The sequence below is a fragment of the Podarcis pityusensis genome (assembly GCF_964106645.2).
Source record: "Podarcis pityusensis genome assembly, chromosome: 14".
In the NCBI taxonomy this organism is placed as follows: domain Eukaryota; kingdom Metazoa; phylum Chordata; class Lepidosauria; order Squamata; family Lacertidae; genus Podarcis; species Podarcis pityusensis.
Window position 1 is genome coordinate 40,297,125 of NC_138039.1, and position 14,731 is coordinate 40,311,855.

Below are 14,731 nucleotides of genomic sequence, written 5' to 3' on the forward strand. Positions count from 1 at the left end.
CAGGCATTCTTTAATATTTCAAAATAATTTTATGAGCATAGAGCTTTGTGGTTTCAGACTTTTAATACTTAACAACCTTAATTCACTTGTTATAATAGTCTTTTTCTGTTAATAGTTGCCAGCTGCCAGTAATACATTAGCAGATCTACAACATATTGGAAACGTATTCTTGAAAATGACGTATTTCAAAATCAGTACCAAATGTCCTGCCACATTATTAGGAAGGCATAGTCAGTATGCTTTAAAAGAACTAGGGCACCATAAGTTACACTAAGAAGAAAAAATTTGACAGTACATACAGATACAAAACTATCCATTCATATTGCAGGAGAGAGATTACTTACTGTAGTTGCTGTTACGTTCCAATACTCCTTTTATCTTGCCTCTCTTATCAATCTTGATATACCACTGAGTTCGACAGAAAAGTCTTCTTACTCTTACATTCCCCCCTTCCATATAATCATAACTTCTGGTATGTCGCTCAGGGGAAGAACAGTTTGCATTTGTAGCCATTTGCTCTGGGGTCATGTCATTGCAAGCTAATGATATAGCGCCCACGAGGAAGATAATGTAAAAGTATGATCTGTAGAGCAAAGTTGGCAGGATCCATGTCAATATCCATTTGTGCATTATAGTGCAGTGTTCTGGGTACTCACGAACAACATAATGAAAAAAATCCGTCTTCAGTAGATCGTCTTTCCTTGGTCATTGACCTGTCCTCCTCTGCCTTTCCCTTGAATTGTAAAGTAATTTAACCAGCGACTGTTCCCTCTTCCAGAATTCCAGTCCTTACTATTTTTAAGATGCAGGTATCGAAGAGAATTGATAAAAATCCTTTCAGCCAGGATATCCTTTAAAGAAACAGGTTGCAATAACCTCGGCTGCTGTGTCCTCCTTTGCTACTTGTATTCTCTGTTCGCACTGAAAGCAAAAGATCTATGAAGAAAGTGGTATGCATAAATTTTTATGGTCATTACATAAGCAAAGCAACTATCTTTCATGCTATGGGAATAAAACAGTAGGGGGGGAAAGGGTTCATGTGTATGTGAGCTAGAATTTCTGTCATTAACATGGCATTTTAAATGTTGATATGCAGCCCTTGTTTCTCCTGTTCTGTAGTTTTCTAGTGAGTCTGATGATTCAGTTAAATTGCCAAACTCTTCAGGAGAAAACCGCTATTGCATCCTCTTTCACTTGATTGCTTCATGTATTTGTCTTAGTAGTAATTTCCCTAAAAACTTGCTCTGGTATCTATGATTTATCAGGACAAAGTACACTCTGTTCTATTTTTTACATAGTCCATATATATACAGTTCCATTGCCACTGCTTCATAAGACACAGAGAGCATTGCTTCTGATACTACAAAATCATGACAACGGAAAATGCTGTTAGCAGCTAAGAAATCTTTTAAGATGTTTTAAAGAAGACAGATGACTTACTTGCTCCTGTTGATAACAGCTGGACACACAAGTATTCCATTTCTGTTGTCTGCCTTTTGCAACATGAGACGCTCTACTGTAGCTACAAACTTTCGGAGCTCAGAAAGACTGCGACAGAATCATAATTGTTTCCATAAATCAACATGCGCGCAAGAGGGTGTGTGCGAGCATGTGTGCGTGTGCGTGCACACTTGTGTGTGTGTGTATGTGCACTGTTAAGTCTGTTCAGGCTTTTTTTTTTTTTTTAAAGGAAAACCTTTGCTGACCTCTCTTGGAAGCAATTAGGACACAAGCAGTCAGCTGTCAGTTGACTGCATGAACAAAAATAAAATGTTGTGTGGAATTCTATGGTCATCAGAGGGAGCTATCAACATGGCTGGTGCCCTGAATCTCAGACCTGCCACTTTTCTAGAAATACTGGGTTTTCTGATTCCAGTTCATGCACTGCTCGTATTGCCTCCTTATTTAGTGAAGCGTAATTCTTTTCTGAATCATTTTCCAAATCCTGCTGATTCCTCTCCGATCACTGTAAGAATTGTTATTTCTTACAGGCAAGGTAGATTGAGGGCGTTAGAAAAAATCCAAAAAATATATAAGCTAACAAATGCTTCTGTGCATAATCAATCATATCAGTGTCAATCAAAAACTGAGCTAATCTGTGTTCTCTGCTTTCTGCAAGTGCGTTTTTTCACCTACAGATACATGGTTCTCATAATGGAAACACAAACATAAATGGAGGGCAATACACCTTAGAATTAGCTAGTGTTGTATGAATCTGCTCCTATATCGTGTATGAGGGCTTCTGCAGAGCCAATGCAAAGGGGAGCCTTGGACCAGCTGCTGACCTCAGTAACAGGACAATGGCTGTCAGTGGCTCTGCTAGCTTTAGCTAACATTCCATCTACTATTTCCACATGTTGGTGATTTTCCAGTCACCTTTCTAGTAAAAACTTAATCTAAGTGGAAAGCCCTCTTTATCTCGAGTAATGAAATGATGGTAACTAAACAAGCTAACTCCACTGATTCCTACAACCTTTCTACCCGCTCCACACATTGCAAAAACTTTTAAATCTCAGTGGCAACCTTCAAAGTCTCCCAGAGAGAGTAGCTCATCTAGTAGTCAGCATATTTGTCAAACACTAGCTCCAAAGGAAAAGTCCCAAGATGGCAGAGTAGCATGCAACCCAAAAGAATTAGATTGCTCAACTGGTAGAGCTCTTAATCTCAGGGACATGGGTTCAACCCCCACATTGGGCAAAAGATTCCTGCAGTGCAGAGGGTTGGACTAGATGACCCTCACGGTCCCTTTCCAACTATTTTTTTAAAAAATTAAATAACATTTGTTCCGAAGTTCCAGTTCTACAATTATATGATTCATAAACATGCCCAGGACGTTGCTGACTCAATTCCACACAGGAGATTCCAACCGACCCCACGCAAAGAAGTCACCATCCACATTTACCTTTCCTCCACTCTTTCCATGCACTGCCTGTGCTTTAAAACTCCATGCCTGAGCACCTGGTTTGTTTGTTTTTGCTCCAGAGCTTTCGCCATGAAAACCTGTTCTTTAAAGCTCAATCAAAGCAAAAGGCAATCTGCAGAAAACCCGAATTGATGTCTGTGCCAATTGAGCATTAAAGAGCAGCTTTTCATGGGGAAAGCTCCGGGGCAAAAAAGAAACCCACATTTGGTCGCGGAGCTTATAAGCGCGAACCTTTGCCTGAAAGATCGGGGCAAAAGGTGAGTGTGGATAAGCCCGTTATTTCAGTCAAAAAGGGGATAAAATAAGCCAACCTGCACAGGCTCAGTGTGTGGCATCTTGCCAGCTATTTATAGAAATATTTATATTTCCCTAATTCATACAGAACATATCAAAGCAGGTAACAGCTGTACATAAAACAATACAATAAATACTATATTTTTTTAAAAAGTCTGAAATCAGAACAAGTGTGGAGATATGTTTTAAGTGCCTGTATAGGCCTATAGTCATGAAGAGTCGGACACGACTAAACGACTAAACAACAACATAGGCCTAACAGAATAGAAGAGAGGTGTTTGAAAGTTGGAACAGTACTAATACTTTTCTAATCTACTAATGGACAGTCATTCCATGTGTAAATCCAGTAAACTGGCTGACTATGATAAATATCACTGGGTGGGACAACTGACTCACACTTGTGATGTCCCTGCCTCTTATAAATGTTAAACTTGACTCTGCTGTAATACTCTGCTAAATGTATAAATGGGTATTTAGTGGTAGCTAAATTGTGTAAAATTATTCTTGAGCATGTGCCCCAGGTGTTCAAAGCAGTTTTTTTCTTAAATGTCTCTTATACGGGTCAGCGAAACAGCACATTCTTGGGATGTCAATGGATAAATCTGTGTACTTGAAAACATTTTTTCAAGACACATTTTATAATAAATGTTGCAAAGCAGAGCCCAAAATCTTCATCTCTGTTTGCTTTTCTGGTTTGTTGATGGTGCATACTTGTACCGGCTGGTGATCTATGAATTTGCCTACTGTGAAATGGCAAAAGGAGTATTTAAAATAAAATTAGGCGCCTGTATAATGAACAATTATTTGCTTCAGCCTGTGATCCGCAACTGGGATCAACAGCTAGGATTTGGTGTTCAGCAAGCTATACAGAAAAGGTGATTAGAGACTCAACATGATTCAGTGTTGTGGATTTTGATGTTTTTGAATCAATATTTTATTAAAATATATTTAAATATTGCAACATAAAACAATTACAGATAACAAAAATAATACCTGAAAAATATTAAACCACTGACAAAAATATTATGCCACGAAAAGCACTCAGATATGTAATATAAGCTCCATTGGTCAGGCAGGGAGACTTTTTCTTTCTTCCCATAAACGTTTATGAAAGACCAATTTTTTGGTCTTTTTTTTTTTACTTGCTTGTTTGCCTTGGGGTCCCTTGGAGGAAGGGTTTGTTAGAATTTCAGTAATTTATTCTGCTTCTTTTGAAGTTTTGCAAGAAAAAGAAATCTAAAAAACAATAATTTTGGCATTGTTTTCATTGTGGCCCACCTAGGAGAGTTTTGCTTTAACCCTTTAACTCTTGCTGGTGATACTCTGGTTTCACCTCAGATCGTATAAATCTTTCGCCTTTTTTTTTTTTAAAAAACTCTTGCTGGTGGTGGTTGTTTTTAAGTTAAAGGGTCAAAATTATCTTCTGCCTGACAAGTTACATCTTGGATTAAAAAATTATCAGGTGTATCTTCCTTTTATTTTTTCCATTCAGAAGTAGTAATCATTCCACTTTCTCCTTTAGCTGTGTCCTGGCAGGGGAAAAGAAATAAAGCTACAAATCTCTTTATGCCATGGAGCCAGTCTGGCTCAAGCCCTCTGTGTCTCCTGTTTATCAAATATGCCGGAACAGACAAGGTGATAAAGATCATGTCCAGTTTGGCCCTTAGAAGGCCAGTTTCCAGCTTGAAGTCAACCCCAAGCAGGTGCTTGCCCAGTGAGAAGGAGGTTGTGGCAAAGAGTCTCAGTTAAGCAAAGTTAAGCATGAACCAAAAAGGGGGGTTTTACCCAGTGAGCAAACACATTTATAGTAAGCTGCATTTGCTGGAAGTGTTTATATAGTTCTTTGCTGAATGTTAATACAAAAAATGCTGATAGAATGATCTTCAGTGTGTTTATTTTGTAACAGGGAAAGAGGATGGATTTGTGGGAATCGAGTAGGAGTAGGGTCAAATAAAACAACTTTTTCATGAATACCTGACATTTTCAGCTGTTTAAAATTCTAAGTCTTTGGAATCTTGAAGGATTTTTATGAGTTTCTGCTTGCTGGCACAGATACTAGGTCTATACCTCACATACTATTTCAAACCGAGTTATAAGCCTGATGTCTTGTCAGTTGTCTTGAATGGTGTTCTTTGGCGTGGGTCAGAGGGCTAACATACTTTAACCTGTTTTTAAAAACCTATACAATGACAGTTAACTTCTCCAGTCTAACATTAGCTGGCATGGGAAAAGACATCAGTACACCGGTACACCATTTGTGACAAGTTGACTGGGATCTTTCTCTGAAATTCTTTCAGTCACATCATTTTCCCATGCCCACATCATGGGCAAAGGGTGTGAAAATCCCATTGTGATATTTTTTCCTGAATCCATTCTAAGGGGTAATTGGAGAAATGCTTCTCCATATATACAGGTAGGATGCAGTTCGAGAAGAAACGTGAGGAAGTTTAAGGACTCTTAAATTCAAAATTACATTTCAAACAACATGTGTTTACATGAGCATGAAATCCCTGGGTGTCTAATAAGACTTTTGCTTACCATCTGAGATGCTCATAGGTTATTCTAGGCATGCAGCAAAAGTGCCCACAATATTAACAGTACAGGACTTCATGCAGTGCAGGAAGCGCAGTGTGTGGATTAGGTTAAAGTTTAAGGAAGGTTCTGTGGCCACAAGCCTTGCACATGTTGCACTGTGAGCACCGCACCCCATAATAGTCACCTTTGACTGGACTTAACCATCCAGGGGTCCTTTACCTTTTTTCACCTTTATGGCCATGTCTCTGCTTTTTCGATGTAGCATACTGATGAACAGATATCCCAGCTTTAGCAGGAAGGTATGAGAAAAGATAGGGACACGGGTGGCGCTGTGGGTTAAACCACAGAGCCTAGGGCTTGCCGATCAGAAGGTCGGCGGTTCGAATCCCCGCCACGGGGTGACCACAGCGCCACCCACATCCCTACAGTGGAGGTAGAATATATCTAATGTGGCCTGTAGCCACTGATAATCCCAAAACTAATAAATATCCTATAATATTCATACTTACTTACCTGCTTCATGAAACAGACATGAAGCAAGAGTTCCTAATTACCCAAAGGTCCTATTTCTTGCCTTCAATTTCCTTGAGCCAGATTAGCAATTTGAAGCACTGTTTGAAGACAGTGCCTTGTCTGCATAAAAAGGGAGCTAGCCCCATCTAGCTTGAGATGAGTTCAAAATAGTGGCTGCACTCCTGCAACAGGGAGCCAAGCATATACCCATCCATGGAAAGAAGGCAGATATCCAAATAAAGCAGGGAGCAAAGAGTCCAGGAGACATGTGAGGATCCTGATGTTTGCCTAGCCAGCTGCTAAAACTGTTAGCAGCTTCAGCCACGGCAATACCACTTTAGCTTTTTGTGTGTGTGTTTTTACAATCAAGCAGTATTTAAAGTTTACGAAATAAATAATACAAGCGGGAGAGTAGACTGGGAGTTCTAGATTCAGTCCCACTTCCGATCCCTCACCTTATTGGGTTTACATTTTGTTTTATTGGTCTTTTCAGCAAGATGGTTCTGCCATAGCCTTAGCATGGTTGTCTTTTTAACCCCCCCCCCTCCAGGTTTACTGTATGAGTCTAAGGAGTTGCCTGCTTTTCCAGGATGGTCAGGACTGATGGGCAGCCCCTTCTCCTGGGGGCAGCTTGTAGGTTTTCCTATGGACTGTCACGGCTGAAAATTGGCCGCTGTTTCTTCAATGCTTAAAAAGCTGGGTTAACATGAGTCAGCGGCCTGCACCGTATATATAGAGTGAGAAATGTTAGTTTGTTGTTGGGTTGGTTGGTTGGTGAAAGCTGGTAGTGTTGATGTGTGTACAGTTGGTCAGTCGCTTTTGCAGAAAGACTTTTAAGAATAAAAGCAGAAAGTACTCTGCAAGGATACTCTTCTTGTGGACTCTTTTATGCCGACAAGGATCTGAGGACCAGGCTGAGGCGACAAAGGGAGGTCAGAGCCTTTTTTTTTTTTTTTACAAACACTGACATGGATTGCCATCCTGAAAGTGTTGAACGCCCTGTGGAAGATCCCCAGAACAGAAATGTATCATAATAAATTTGTCTTTTGCCGGTTAGAAGTGATTGTGCTGCTCCACTAACACAGTGTCTGGATAGGTGCTATATTTAGAATCCTTTCCATGTTCATCTTTTGAAGCTCCAAACCTGCAACTTTTATTTTTTATTTCACAGAGGAGCTTTCTCCAGCCTTCATTCTAGTCGTGGCCAAATGTATTATTTAACCTTGATTTGGTTCTTATAGCACAATCAAAACATGTTTTTGAGAATCTTGGTGGTCTCAGCAATTCCCCCCCCCCCTTTTAAGTCTGGGAGGGATTTTTATTATTATTTTATTTTAAGCTCTTTCCAGTGCCTGCTCCATTCTTCTGAAATACTTACATAGTCATCACTGCCACCCAAACCAGTCCATGTTTCTAGAAACGCCCTCGGGGCATTCTTTTTATTTCAATTGATTTTCTCTAGTGTAGTTGTTTATCTTTTTTTTCAATCTGGTCATAGAAAGCACATCTGGTTCCTGTTTTAATCAGTATTCCTCTGGGAGCAACATCATATTAGAGAGAACTAGCAGTGCTAAAACAATAATCCATAATGATGCAACTTCTGGAAATCTAAAACGGTTTTATCCACTGTTTTTAGAAGTGTGCTAATGGTGTAGGCCAACTGACTCCTTTGTAGATAAAACTTACAAAAGGTCTTAATAACAGATATGTGGATGCATTGACATAAGTGAACAATTAAGGCAATCAGCAGTTTCTGCTTCTTATTGTATATTTAAGTCCTGCTGAAGCTCATGGCTATGGTCTCATATCACTTACTCCAAAGTAGTCCCACTGGGTTTGGATTACTCCTGAGTAATGTATTTAAGGATGATTAAGGAATCTGGATGCCATTTCTGCTGCTGTAAGGCCATTAACTTTAATGGGACTAAACCAGTTTGAGGAGTAATTTTTGGAATTCCTATGGGTTATTTTACCAACAGATCACATAGCATAGACTTTCTTGACAATATGCATTGTCTAGTACAGACTTCTGTATCTTGATAAAAAAAGATAACTGAATGTGTGAGCTGATTCGCTCACAGACCCATTTATTCAAATGATTCTTAAATCTTTTTAAGCTTACAGAACTGATTTTTTTATTATTCAAGTCATTTGAAGGCAATTTTTAAATATGGTGACTCGCGGCTGAATTTTCAGTAATTATAAAAGCAAAGGTGGAAATTTTATAGGATATTATTAATAGACTGAGCTGGTATTTGACAAATTAATCAGTATGGAACTATACAGTGCAGTCATCTTACACATATGTTACAAGTTACATTACTATTACTAGAGAGATGCAGACAATGGTGGGTCAAGACACAACAGAGGACAGAAAGTGATATGATAGACCAAATTGTTTAAATCCAGGTCTGCTGCTACCTCACATTAAGTTAAGGTCTCCAATTTTTAGGGCAAATGGGAGTATGTGGGTCAGGAACCCTTCTCATGTTCACTGCTTACCTCCCCATAACCTCTCTCTCTCTCTCTCTCACACACACACACACACACACCAGACTTTTTTCTTACCCAAACTCACTTTCAGTAGAGCAGCTTAGCTGAAAAGACAGGTTCTGGGGAGATAAGCCACAAGTGGAGGAGATTTAGAATCCCATCCATATTATAATTTATCTATTATTAACAATGATACCCCACACATTCTGTACAGAGTACTCTCACCATGGCACTTAGCGATAAATTAGAATCAACATAGCTGTAAAACATCCAATAAAACATCAATGACAATAAAATCATCAAATTAAAAAGCACCATATCCCGTGCTTTACTTCTACAAAAATGGTGCTGGTACTGCATACCATTGAGAACCCCCAGAAAAAAGCACTGACCATATCAGAAACCCAGCTGATGTTTAAAAGGCCCAGGAGAGCAAAATGTATTTGCCATGCACTGGAAACACGAGTTCAACTGCTGGGCAATCCTCCCTGAAGAGACCCTTCTACAGTTGTGCTGTCATGGTCAAAGAGGCCCTCTTTGTAGTTGTTGTTGTTGTTTAGTCATTTAGTCGTGTCCGACTCTTCGTGACCCCATGGACCAGAGCACACCAGGCACTCCTGCCTTCCACTACCTCCCTCAGTTTGGTCAAACTCATGCTGGTAGCTTTGAGAACACTGTCCAACCATCTCGTCCTCTGTCGTCCCCTTCTCCTTGTGCCCTCCATCTTTCCCAACATCAGGGTCTTTTCCAGGGAGTCTTCTCTTCTCATGAGGTGGCCAAAGTATTGGAGCCTCAGCTTCACGATCTGTCCTTCCATGAGCACTCAGTTACCACTCGCTTAACTTCAGAAGGTAGGAGCATCTTGAAAGACGCATCCAATGTAGATCATATGCTCAAAAACATGTTAAATTAGCACTCCTCTGAGAGCAACATCATATCAGAGAGAGGGTTGCAGCCAACTAAGTTTTACTCAGCATAGACCCACTGAAATACATTGTATGTCCATTAATTTCAATGTGTTTGCTCTGAAGAAACCTTAGTTGGATGAAATCCAGACTTCACAGTGGTAAATCAATAATCCATAGTGATGCAACTTCTATTCATATAAAATAGTTTTTAGAAGTATACCGACTGACACTTTTGTAGATAGAAATAACAAGCGAATGAGACAGTCACTGGGAGGTAAGTAATTCTAAGCTGTGCAGGGCTTTAAAGATAAGCACCAGCACTTTGAATCTTGGAAATTGATTAGCAGCCCCCGAAGTTGTTTCAAAACGGGCCTCCTGGGGCAGTCCCAGCTAGCAGTTTGGCAGCTGTGTTTCAAACCAACTGAAGTTGCCTTCAGGTCTTACTTGGCAGCCCCATGTGGAATTCACTGCAGTAATCAAGCCTGGAGGTTATCATTGCATGGTTCGCTTGGCCAGGCTCTCTCTGTCCAAGAGTGCCAGCAGCTGGCATACAAACCTAAGCTGGCAGAAGGCACAACATGCCACCGTTGCCACTTTGATCTCCAGTGACAAAGCTGGATCAATCAGCAATTACAGAAACTTAATCTTATGGGATATGTTATGCATCCCCATCCTGGACAGATTGAACACTACATCCGTGGTCAGACAAGTTTCCTACCAACAGTATTTCCATCTTGACATAATTAAGTTGCATTTCATTGGTTCTCTTCTAGCCCATCACTAATCTCAGGCACAAATTCTTCACTTCCTCTGCCTCACCTGAACCCAAATACTCACTAAGTCTTTTGCCACCATCTCTGCAGAGGTAAAACACTCACTTTATTTTAAAATTCTGGTCTTCCATTTTATTGGTGAATATGATAGACTTTACAAGCATGTCTGCCACCAGCACATCTCATTTGTTCTTGTGTAGGCTTGTGCGTAGAGTGGTACCTTGGTTTTTTAACAGCTTAGTTCTCGAACAACTTGGAACCCGAACGCTACAAATATGGAAGTAAGTGTTCCAGTTTGCGAACTTTTTCCAGAAGCTGAATGTCCTCCGTCTTGAGTGTCACACTTCCGATTTGAGTGCCACACTTCCGTTCAGAGTGCTATGCTGAGGTCTGTATTTTTTGCTATTTATTTTGTGTTTTTGTGGCGTTTTTGTTTTGTTTCTGTGACTGTGTGGAATCCGGTTCAGCTACCCAGTGCAGGTAATAAAAAATTACATTTTCATTTTTATCATCTACAATACTATTTTATTGATTTTACAGCACAGTACATTGTTTATTGCTTTCATTTTATGGATCAATGGTCTCATTAGAAAGTAAATTTCATGTTAAATTTCTGCTTTAGAGGTTGTTTTTAAAAGTCTGGAACAGATTAATCCATTTTGCATTACTTTCTATGGGAAAGCGTGCCTTGGTTTTGGAACACTTTGGTTTTAGAACGGACTTCCAGAAGGGATTAAGCCTGAGAACCAAGGTACCATTGTTTCTCTATGTGTAACTGGAAGAACAGCTGCCCTTTGCTTCCAGTCACAACAGTAGCATCAGGATGCCCTAAATCAGGTCTCAAATGATACTGAAATGGATCTATACAATCAATTTCCATCTAACAGTACCTGGAGTTGTGTAAGAACCACCTCCATGATCACCCTGAGTAATCTACGGAGCAATCTTCTCAAACACCTTAAGCCATCTCTACATCCTATGGAATGACTAGAATTTCACCAGGACTACCAGCCATGTCAACATAGCTCTCCAGAATCCCACAGACTTCATCAGCCTCTCATTGCAAGTCATTCTAATGGCTTCTGTGTAAACCCAATCCTCTATCTCTAAATGGAAGTCTAGTACTCTAGTTGAACACCTCTGTTGCTTCTGGTCTTGTCAGGCTGTTTCCATTCCTCTTACTTTAAAATGAATTGTCCAACAGTCTTCAGATTAAGTTCTAACAACGTTCCAATATACTCTTAAGCCCCTGTGTTTCTGAAGAGCCAGTTTAGAGATCTTAACGGGTTTAATGGGAGAGATTTATTGAGATAGCTCAGATTACATAAGCCTTTGAGTCATCTCACAAAGATCTTTGGCATTTGAGACCTTTCTATTTAAAACACGCTTGCCTTATCTTTCAGTAGTTTAGCAAAGTCACTCACTAAAGCAGTGAATAATATCTTTTAAGTGATAGGTCACAGTATGTATCAATTATGTGCCAATCTCTACAAATGTTAGCAAGTATACTTTGAGCTCCAAGCATAAGAAAAATCAAAATGCTACAGACCTTAATTCTTCAAATATCTCTCTCAAAGTGTTCCAGAAAGCTTCCCATAATATACACCCAAAACATGTATTGTGGTAAAATGTGGCAATCCTATGGAATTATGCCATTTTCCAAAGTGCGATGGTCGACAACTCCAGGAAAGGTGACTGCTGAAAGCATTCAGTCTTCCACATGTAAATGTAAAATGTCAGAAAAACTTGGCTGAGGATAAAGTTGTAGGAATGTATATTCTAGTAGAATAACATAGGGAAAGGGTGCTAACTGTAGTTGAGACCTTGTCTCTTTTGAACAGGATGCATTAATATCCCCACTCACATATTTATAGGATGAGCTGTGGAATCAAAAATAGATGCCATGACTCAAGTAAAAGCTCTCTTTATAATATTAGTTATTGCATAGAATATTTGAATATGTAATATTGAAGAATTATTTACCATGTGTGTTGCATCTAATTTGATGACTAAAAACAAGTGTAAGATACAGAATGGTACATTATTCTCCGCTGAAGAATAAAATCTTACTAACTTGGAGAAATAGAAGCGTTATGGAATCTGAGAGATACTTTTCATCAGCCAAAACTGCTGCTCAGCTGTTTCGAACTCAAGCACATACCTTCTCCAAACACTACTGCTCAGATCACAGCGACAGATCAGATGCATTTCCTGATAAAGCTATGCTACTAAATCCTTTATCCCAACAAATCACAGTCTTCGTAATATCATGTGATCCTCAAATTTGGAAGGCTTTTGCTAGACTTTTTTTTTTTTGCTCACTATAAAATATTCTGTCAGGAGAACAACCTTCCTTAACTTAAAAAAAATAACAGTAAGATCCATAGTTGGTTGGTGGGAGGGTGAGGTCCTGAAAGACATCTCTGGCACAAGCTATTTTTTCTTCAAGAGCTTTATTATGAAAAGACCTTGAAAATCAGACTGGGCAGTCTGGCCAATTTCTGCTGAATATGTCAAAAGGATGCCATTACTGCAGCCTTTATACACTAAACAGAAGCTACTATGTAAAGCATTTTTGAAACCTTTACTGCAGTAATATTTATAATGGTTTGACTTTAGTTTTGAATAATGCTAGTATTTCAATTAATTTTTAAGTGGTTTGTTAAACCCTTCATCTGAGGATCACAGGGGGGTTTAAAATATAAAAACACAAAACTACATAACATAGTGGCAAATAATCAATACCCACCCCCACCCCCAGTTTAAAAGGCCAAAGGCCTGGGAGAAGGTTTTTGCCTGGTGCCTAAAGATATGCAATGAAGACGCCAGGCAAGCCTTCCTGAGGAGAGCATTCCACAAACTGGTAGACACTGCAGAAAAGGCCCCTTCTCATGTTGCCACCCTCCAGACCTTTTGAATGGGGCACATAAAGAAGGGTCTCAGATTATGATTGCAGGGTCTGGGTTGATTCATATAGGGTAAAGTGGTCCTTGAGGTATTGAGGTCCTGATCCATTTACAGGTCAAAACCAGCATTTTGAATTAGGCACAGAAACTGATGTAATATGCCCAACTGTCTTGCCTTGGTGTAATATTGATGTAATATACTCAAACTGTCTTACTTGACCACTGTAAGGGACTGGACAGAGGAGGAATGATGGGAACCGCCTCCCCAGCCTGACTCTTCCAGAGAAGAGGAGGATAGCATGGATTTACAACAGTGGTTTACAGGAGGTCATAGCTCAGAGGCAGATGAGGGGGAAAACTGGGAAATAAGAGGAAAGGAGCAGGAAGAAGAAGAAGAAGAAGAAGAGTTTGGATTTGATATCCCGCTTTATCACTACCCGAAGGAGTCTCAAACCAGCTAACATTCTCCTTTCCCTTTCTCCCCCACAACAAACACTCTGTGAGGTGAGCGGGGCTGAGAGACTTCAAAGAAGTGTGACTAGCCCAAGGTCACCCAGCAGCTGCATGTGGAGGAGCGGAGACGCGAACCCGGTTCACCAGACTACGAGTCTACCACTCTTAACCACTATACCACACTGGCAGGAAGAAGAAGAAGCACCAGGGGAGAGGCAGCTGACAGACGCAGTGTCTTTAGAAAGCATTCCAGACCCCCCCTCCCAGAACCTGGCGGGCAAGGAAAGTAGGGGAGCAAAGAGCTCAGAGGCAGAAGGCAGAAGGCACAGATCAGCCATTGTAGGAATGACATATAATGGGAGAGACGGAGGGGGTGGGATTTCACTTGGAGCAACGTCATTACTCTACGAGGCAGAATTTCTAAACCTCTCTCTGTGAATATTGAATAAAAGACATTGGGTGGGGGGGGCGGATTCCCTGAAGCCTGACAGCCACTTAATTCTGCACCAACTGATGTTTCCGAACCCTCTTCAGAGGCAGCCCCACATATAACACATTGCAGTAAACTAACCTAGAGGTTACTAGAGCATAGACAACAGTAGTTAGGCTATCCTTGTCCAGATAGGGGCACAGCTGGGCCACCAGCTGAAGCTGATGGAAGGCACTCGGGGGCCACCGAGGCCACCTGAGCCTCAAGCAACAGCAAGGGATTCAGAAGTACCCCAGAGGGAGATCCTTCAGGGAAGTATAACACCATCAAGACCAGGCAACCTCCCATCCATCTGGTCTAGAGAACCGCCCACTAACATTGACTCAGTCTTATCTGAATTGAGCTTCGTTTGTTGGCCCTAATCCAGTCCATAACTGAGGTAAGACGTCAGCCTAGCACCTCCACTGCCACACCTGCAGATGTAAAGGAGAAGTAGAGCTGTG

At 40.5% G+C, this 14,731-nt stretch overlaps 2 protein-coding genes across 6 annotated transcripts in view; one reads left to right on the forward strand and one right to left on the reverse strand.

Annotated features, from left to right (window-relative positions):
* Positions 1-12,263, reverse strand: part of FGF7 (fibroblast growth factor 7) — a 56,796-nt gene extending 44,533 nt beyond the window's left edge. Inside the window, exons 1-2 of one of the 3 annotated variants that reach the window (XM_080980594.1) lie at positions 11,989-12,263; positions 345-936 (exon numbers count right to left, since the gene is read on the reverse strand). In XM_080980594.1, the coding sequence (XP_080836720.1) occupies positions 345-630 (286 nt within the window). In that variant the 5' untranslated portion in view covers positions 631-936; positions 11,989-12,263. Of the gene's footprint in view, positions 1-344; positions 937-1,440; positions 1,856-11,988 lie in introns of those variants that run through there. The other 2 variants (XM_080980593.1, XM_080980592.1) reach the window with 2 other exon arrangements.
* FAM227B (family with sequence similarity 227 member B) overlaps positions 1-14,731 on the forward strand; it is a 119,965-nt gene that overhangs the window by 74,772 nt on the left and 30,462 nt on the right. The window lies entirely within an intron of this gene.